General features: G+C 37.7%; 1 protein-coding gene across 5 annotated transcripts in view; it reads right to left on the reverse strand.

Moving 5' to 3' along the window:
* Positions 1-1166: 1166 nt before the first annotated feature.
* Asb3 (ankyrin repeat and SOCS box containing 3) overlaps positions 1167-8701 on the reverse strand; it is a 98657-nt gene continuing 91122 nt past the window's right edge. For all 5 annotated transcript variants that reach the window (XM_031341989.1, XM_031341988.1, XM_031341992.1 and 2 more), the window contains one exon: positions 1167-1607. In XM_031341989.1, coding sequence (XP_031197849.1) covers positions 1402-1607 — 206 coding nt within the window. In that variant the 3' untranslated portion in view covers positions 1167-1401. The remainder of the gene's footprint in view (positions 1608-8701) is intronic.

An 8701-nucleotide genomic window follows, 5' to 3' on the forward strand; every position in this document is an offset into this window, starting at 1 on the left:
TTTTTTTCTTTTTTTTCTTTTGGAGGGGAACCTGGGAAAGGAGATATTGTAAATCAAGAAAACACCTAATAAAAAAATTTAAAATATTTTTTGGAATGTCTTTATTAAACAGAACTATAAGAATTTCTGCCTGGTTTTCAATACCTAACTTTATATCCTCACCAAACTAGACTTGAATGTAAAGATGAGCTTGTCTTCCCCATCAGTTGTCAAGAAGTCCATCTTCATTATACTTCTTTCAAGGGCCTGGCAGAGATGGGCGCAGCTGATCTATTCAATCACAGGTGCTTGCTCCTGTGGAAACCAGCCTGTGCTACCTATCAGGACAGCAACACTCTAGTACCTTCTTCTTAAGGCTAGTTTCCAATTCCCTAGATAACTGATTTGATCATGGTTGATTTTTCTTGACTAGAGGTTTAAATAAAAGTTGAAACAATTCACAAGGCAGTATTGAGGTCCATATTACATCCATGATCTGAAAATGCATCCAGATATTAAGAAAGAAAACCATTATATTGATGTGATATAATTGACCAGTGGTGACTAAGAGGAACAAAGCTGCCCTCTTATTCTGGAACTGAATGAAGCCTGACTATTATACTTAGCATTAAATTACTGAAATGTGCACCATTCTTTCTCTATAGATAATGCTATGTGAATGTTCCTTTCAGGTTTCTTTATTAATATTCTAAGTGCAGTAAAAATACTTCTAAAGATGACATAAAATTGTTTATGCTGTATATGCCTTTGAGTTTAGATGTGTTCTTGTCTTTGCATACTAAAAATGAGGTATCTTTTGCCAAAAAAAAGTATAAAGAACGAACCTAGGGGGTGAGAGATCAACAATATGACTGACTTTTTATGTTCTTTAAAAAAAAAAAGTTACCCCTGAATTTACATGTGAAAATGCAAGAGTATCAAAACCACATAAAAATGTTTGAATTGAGAAATGAAAATAGATTATAACATGGAGGAAATTTTCTTCTTTATAAATATCTTTCAAAATATCTTTTGAAGATATTCATCCCTAAGTAAAATAATAACCTTGATACATAATTCAAAAGTACAGATGTTATAAATTCTTCCGGGGAAGTTTATGGATTCTATCCTTAGCTTCTAGCACAGGTGAACATGAATCCTAAGTACAAAGAAGTCACATCCAGCACCACAGTATCATAGTTTATTAGCAGAATAAAGTAGAAAATGGTCAAGTAAACAAACAGTTTATAACAAAGTGCACTGGAAATAAAACTGAGTAAGGCAAGACGAATAAGGTTCACAATATTGGGAAAGAGGCAAAATGGAAAAAACAGCTGTAAACATTGACATTTCCTTTAATCCCAAAATCCAAACAATCACACAAGCCATCTTTTGTGACTAAATAGAATTCAAAGTCCTGTGTCAGGTGGTCTCGCTGATTTCTCCATTATGATTAGAAGCTGGCTCTAGAATCTCATTCATTCTCAAAACCTCCTCATAGAGCAAATAGCCCTGCAGACTTCTGGGAAGTGGCAGCTGATGGATGAAAACGTCAGAATGAAGGTGCTCTGCTTTTAGATTGGCCCGAATTTCCAAACGACAAAGATGGGTTAGGCTTGGAACAGAGGCTGGAGAAACAAACAAACAATTTTGACTAACAGTGGACTGAACAAACGGTTGGGTAAGTAAGAGCTGTTGCTGTGAAAGCATAACGACCTGAGCTGAACTTCAGAAACCACGGAAAAGTCACAGTGGCAGCCAGCACCTCCGACCCAGCTATGTAAAGACAAAGACAGGAGCTTGCTGGTTACCAATCTACCTCCAGACTCAGTGAGAAACCCTGTATTAAGGCAAGTGATACGCTAACATGCTCCTGTGACCCCAACATTGCACACTATCGTGAATGCAAACATACACACACATACACATTCACACAAGCACTACATTAAGATAAGCATTCAACCCATGTCTATACAATAAAAGAGAAACACTATGTTGCTTAGTCTTCTTTTGAAAGAAGACTTACTGGGCCAGCATGACTACATGAAACTTAGACTTACTTTCTCCATTTGGTTGCTCTGATTTCAATTGGTCACATACCCAAGTCAGCATCCAGGGTCAGAAAAATTAATGTTTAAATTCTAAAAATCTGACAACACAAGCTAACACTTAAGAAAACCCTAAATAGAAATTGCTACTTCCCTCTTAGTCTGTTTTATTACAAAAGGTTCTGAACCTAACACATCAAGCAAATGGATGTGCAACCTGACCATTTCCTCTTTGCATCTATGATATAAAATAAAGTTTCAAGGTTTGGGAAGATGGTTCAGAAGTTAAAAACACTAGCTGCTTTTCCAAAGGACCCAGGCTCAATTTGTAGCACCTACATGGTGGCTGACAACTGTCTGTAACTCCAGTTTCAGGGGATCCAATGCCCTCTTCTGACCTTAATAGGCATTAGGCATGCATGTGGTACACAAATATACATGCATAAAAAACATCCACAAAATTTTAAAAAATATTTTTTTAAGAATGAAATTTAAAAATCGGCACAGAAACAGAACATTCACTGAGTGTCCTCTATGCTACATGCCCACCACATGTTCTAGTTTTGTATTACTTATTCCAGGCTATATATACATACATACATACATATACATACATACACAATATATAGAGACACAATTTTTGTTTCTTTGGGCTTCCTAAGGCCATGTTGTACCACTGATCTGCCCCAGACTCTGGGATGTATTACTGTACTTTAATAAGATGGGGAAATGGAGGTTTAAAAAGAAGTTTCAGCAACATTTCAAACATCACAAAACAATCTAAACTGCAGAGTCAGGGTTCAAATTCAGATCCATTTGACCCCAGCCACTCTGTATCTGCTGTAGCCACAGGAAGAAGCAAATTCTCAAGGAATAATCCATGTACATGTTTCTGAGAACCACCAGATGACAGCAGCATCAATTTCTAAAATGAGAGTGTTAACTGAAGAAGATAATGTCCGTGCAAAACAAAACAGCTAATGCTTTTATGTGACTCGAATCTTTGTTACTAGAGAAATCTCGAAATCCCTGTGAGATGTAGTAATGACAAAGGAGCCAGGGCAGGAACATCAACTCAAGTACCATGGAGAGCATATCTGGGGCCAACTAATACTGTTCTCCATACCCCCAGTCCACAGGGGCAAGCTCATTTTCTAACATTTCAAATTCACCATATCAAAACAACTGAAGTTATCTCAGTATCTTAAATTTTAGCTTCTGTTCAGTTTACTAAGAGTTTTAAAAACAACTGTCATTAGGAAAAAGTGAGAAAAAAAGAATGTATAAAGTAACCTAAAACACACTAGACTAATGATGTGAATATAAATGGTGGTAGAAGTATAATCTTTGTATAATCTTCATGCATTGGTAGAAGCCATCATTTGGATCTAGCTAACAACAGTTATATTGATGCAATGTAGTAGGAAAATCATTTAAGCCTCTCCTAACAAATGTAGACTAGTCCAATTTATTTTAATAACAAGAGGTTGAGCTTCCAATACAAATGTGCATAAACATGATTAGATATGCTGTGAAGACAGGGTTCTAATGGTATAATCTGATAAGGCTGTTGACACTTCAAGAAACTTTAAAGCAGTGAGTTTATTTGGGTTATTTGTAGGAATTTGGGTGCTCAAAGGCAGCTAAAGCCCCTGGAAGTTGTCTGATCAAATTACACATCTACCAGTGCAATTTTATTGGAGTTGATGATTTACCCCTCATGTAACTTTTGTGAGGAGAGGGAGGGGCCTTGGGATGAGTTACTGAAGGGTAGTGAGCCCTGTGAGCCTCAGGAACTTGTTCCTCCCTCTAGGAGGGGAGACCCAATTTCGTGACAATCACACATGGGTGATCACAGCTGCTCTAATTAAAGGCAATTTTCACATCAGAACTGAAGGGAACAAAGACACAAGAATACAGTCCATGATGCAAATCCAAGAGAAAATATTCCATGATTACATCATTAACTTTTCTTCATCAACCTCAAACTGCAATTGGCTTCCATTCCACTCCCCTTTCCATTTCTTCTTTTGACAAGATACTCAATTAGTTAGGGCAGGATACAGGCATCAAACTGATGCTATGGGTAGTAAAGTCTGCCAAAGAGTAAATTGGGATTCATATAGTGGGAAGCCAGAATGTTGATGGTTGAGGTTCATCTTTACAGAGAATGTGGCAATATTAATGATGAGAGATCTCTTATATAAACCAACTTGAACAACCAAATTGTTATAATCTGAGCAGTAGGAGCCACATTTATGTGGAAGAAGTAGGTTCCACTATAAAAAAGGGATAGGATGAGTGTCACAGTATAGACTAAATTGATACATATTTGTATGAACTTATAGTTTTGAATACTATCAGTTCTGTTTTGACATATGCCTTATTAAAAACTATTATGTCATGAAAAGTCAAGAGTTATGGAAGAACAAAGCTAGAATGTAAAACTAAAATATTTCGACAGGTTCAACAGGGACACACACACACACACACACACACCTTAGATAAGTACCTAAAAAACATATAGTACAGTTTACACATTAAATAGGTAATAGATTGAAGAGCTGGCAAATGTGGGTCTTTACCTTGCAAAGGACCTAAAGTTTTCTTGTATAAATAAGCACTAGTAGAACTGCAAATTTGGAGTTATTTTGAGGTTCATGTTACAAAATATCTAACAAATGCAACTTAAAAAAAAAGGCCAATTTCATTTCTGGTTTGAGAGGACACCATCAGCCATAGCACTGGAAGCATGGTGATGGAAATGTGAGGTCGTATTATGCCAGCAGAGGAAAGTGATCTATTCACCTTTCTCTGGACTTGAATGAGAGTTTTGTTAGTTGTTGTTTTGTTTTTTATTTTTTTTAACATATGGTTTACTCTTTTTATTATTGCCTAGAATTGTGAAGTCTATATGTACAATGAACTCTCCCCAACCCCGAGACAGGGTTTCTCTGTCCTGAAACTCATTCTATAGACCAGGCTGGCCTCTGCCTTCCAAGTGCTGGGATTAAAGGCATGCGCCACCACCCCCGGGCTGAACTTTTCAATCTATACCAAAAAATTTAGCTATTACTGAGAGGTTTTTGCTATGAAAACCAGGTTATTGCTGGATACAATTGCTGGGGAAAGACAAACTCACCAGTTCCTGGATGAGCTATTTAGAATGGATTTTCCCTTCTGTCCAACACTGACCAACGAGACTTCAAAAAAATTCACTAGGTTGTTCTTTAGAAAGATTAAAGACAGTTGTTAAAAAAAATTCTTTCCCACCCAGTGAACCTCAGATTATTTTAAAAAGTTATCAAAGTTAGAAAATTTTAAAGGTATAAATTGCTCTCAGTTGTTGGAGGTAGCCCAAACAATATTTATCAGACAAGTGACTGAGACAAGACCTTTTGCATAAACTAAAAACCATAGTCATGTCACTGATGAGTCACAGACTTAACAGACACTTAGCAAAATTTTGGTTTCTTACCCTCTGTCAAAAGAATATCTCTTAGCTGCTTCCAATCAGAAGATACAGTTATCTCTCAGATTAAACAATACCCAATAACACTAGAAACAAAAAGGGAAGCTGTAGACCATGTTGCCTGTACTCACTAATCCAAACTATCCTTGTCCAGGTTATCCTAAAGTGGAGGTGCTTCTCCTGCCTTTGACTACAGGCAGAAAATAAAAAGAAAGAAAGAAAGAAAAAATATTATTTAAAATTTGTCTGGCACACTTCTGTTTCTCCCAAGATCAGTCAGTTTTCAAATTAATTAGAAAGTCTTACACTTTTGCACTTTTATTAAATGCCCCTGACAGCCAGAAAAACTACTTCCACACATCAGCTGGAGTTTTTCTTGTCAAGAAAATCAGGTAATTCCAGTGTCTATTTTCAAAATCATTTTCACACAAGACTTTTTTTTTTTTTTTTTAAACAGAAAGTAGTTACTTTCTCACTGAGTTAAAATGTCTCCTTTTCTAGGCGGTGGTGGTACTTGCCTTTAATCCCAGCACTTGGGAGACAGAGGCAGGCAGATTTCTGAGTTCGAGGCCAGCCTGGTCTACAGAGTGAGTTCCAGGACAGCTAGGGCTACACAGAGAAACCCTGTCTCGAAAACAAACAAACAAACAAAAAGTTTCCTTTTCCTTAAATCAACAGAAGTTTTACAAAAGGTAAGCCAGGCATGTCAACACACAGTTAGTGTCCCAGAACTTATGAGGCAGAGATGGTATTACAAATTCAAAACTAGGTTATATAGTAAAAATCCACCTCAAAATTTTTCAGTTAAATTAAATTAAAAATTGTTGTTTGTGCTAGTCTAGTTACACAATTCCTATCTGGCACAATAAGTTGTTTTGGTTTTGGTTTTGTTTTGCAATAGGGTTTCATTATGACATGGAACTCGTTATATAGTCCAGGTAGGCCTCAAATTCACAAGATCCACTATATTCTGCACAGAATGGAGATCAGTACCACCAAGCTATAAACCCTACAACTTACAACATTGCTTGCCTGTAGGAAATATTTGTGCAATAGTGTCAGTGTTAATTTTTGTGTTGTTGGTTGTTTGATTTTCATCTTTTGAGTTTTTGGAGAGAAAGGAAGAGGTTAGGAAGAAGGAGAGAGAACGAATCTGAAGTTGAGTATGAAGAGGGACAGAAACATCTGGAAAGAACTCAAGAAGAAAAACATGATCAAAATATATTACATGAAAATCTTTAGATAAACAGGGAATAAACTCCTGTATGATGCAGAGGATTGACAAGTATTTATTACCTGTACACACTCCAAAAGATTAGAGAGAATAGAATGCAGTATTTTTATTAAAACACACACACACAGTTTGTCTTCATGTTCAGGAACTCAGCTATTTGGTTTTTGTAGGTTTGTTTTGTGGTACTTGCAGTTCAAGCTAGGATTGTAAACATGGCAGTTAACAGCACTGTCACTAACATGCACTTGCTCCTGTCCCCCTTCTCTCCATTTTTGAGACAGGGTTTCCATATATAAACCAAACCTTGATGCCTTAGCTACTGTGACAGGCAAGGCATTATAGGTATTCATAATGTATTCTTGCTGGAGTTATTTTAGGTTTAACTGAAATTTGATCTCCTTGATGGAAAATCCCATGGACAATTACCTAACTGTATTCTAGGAACCCAAAGCCAATGGTTGACTGCTCAGAACCCCCACCCACAGCAAATAGCTTCTGTTAAACTGCTAGGAAATACCAGGATTTGTATTTGCCTATAAACACCTCTTGGTCTAAACACTGGGGAGGTCCAGAATACCTGAGTGTAGTCCCAGTTGGCTGGAATGAAGACTTTCAGTTGACTATAAACTATGTCTAATTGATAATCTCTAGTGAGCTCCCCAAAGTACTTTGGAGACCCTAAAAGATCCCCAGACTAGACCCAGACACTTAGGGGCCTCAGAATCCCAGGAGCAGGCAAGAGTGCACTAGCTAGAGAATATACACCGTGACATGATCAGGGTCCCAAGAAAATCCTCTCTAATGGATTCCTGCCAAGCGTTTCACGGGTATCCAAAAGATAAATCAAATGTCATCTGGTCTAAACACCCCTGGTCTATTATAAAAGATTCTATCTGGTTAAGACACAAGAGGAGAGGTTGAACGCAATATAGATCCTGTGTCTAGGATTTGTGTGAGATGTCACTGGATTCCCCTAGTCTGTTCAGGTATATGAATGTGTGGAAGCCACACCAGGTTTTTACTATGTGTCTCTCTGCATGAATGTGTCTCTTTCAGAGTGTTTCTGTGAGTTCTGCTGGTTGGAGAAACAGATCTAAAATGGAAGTGGGGAGTAAGCTGTCTTGGAGTATTCAATGCAATAACTCAGCTGCCTCCAAGGCAGTGCTCCATTTCCCTCAGGCTCATGAGCCACCACAGGCTGTACATCCTTGCTGTAGTGATGTACTTCCAGAGGCTGTGATTAGATAAAACCTCAAAGAAAGAAAAAAAAGGAGGAGAGTTAGATGAAATAATTGGTATTACTTTCCAACTACCTGGTCCTCATGGCTAACTACCTTATTGTTAGCATTGCTATGACTGTTGAGGCTTACTCTGGTTTAGCTAATGCTGGGGCCCTGCATCCTCAACTGCATAGCCAACTAAGGTACTGGCAAGTAAGACCAATTATGATTCGTTATAACAGAATGAGTAAAGATTTGCCTCCTGCCCAAAGGACCAGTGTGGAATATGGCAGTGCAAGACAGTGTAGAGGTTCCTCCATCTTGTGCTCTTGCTGGAGTTATTTCAGGCTTAACTACAATTTGATCTCCTTGATGGAGAATCCATGGAAAATTACCCAACTCTATTCTAGAAACTAAAGGACAAGATGTCTTAGCTACCTTAGCTTCAGTTAAGCCGCTTGTTTGTGCAAACATCCCCCTGCAGCTCTACTGAGCAAGATACCAGGATGTGATTTTGTCTTTTAAAAGTCCTTTGGTCTAAAAGCTTTGGGATATGCTTAGGTCTGGCATACCTGAGTATAGACCAAGTCAGTTGGAATAAAGACTTTGAATTGGCTATAAACTATGTCTGAATGGTCATCTCTGGTGTGATGACCCCATAATGTTACCTGAGAGCTGGGATTTGAGACATGCAGTAGTACTCCATGTCCAGCTCAAGTATACACTATTTCTTTTCTTTCTTTCTTTT

Source organism: Mastomys coucha, unplaced genomic scaffold, assembly GCF_008632895.1.
Source record: "Mastomys coucha isolate ucsf_1 unplaced genomic scaffold, UCSF_Mcou_1 pScaffold22, whole genome shotgun sequence".
Classification (NCBI taxonomy): domain Eukaryota; kingdom Metazoa; phylum Chordata; class Mammalia; order Rodentia; family Muridae; genus Mastomys; species Mastomys coucha.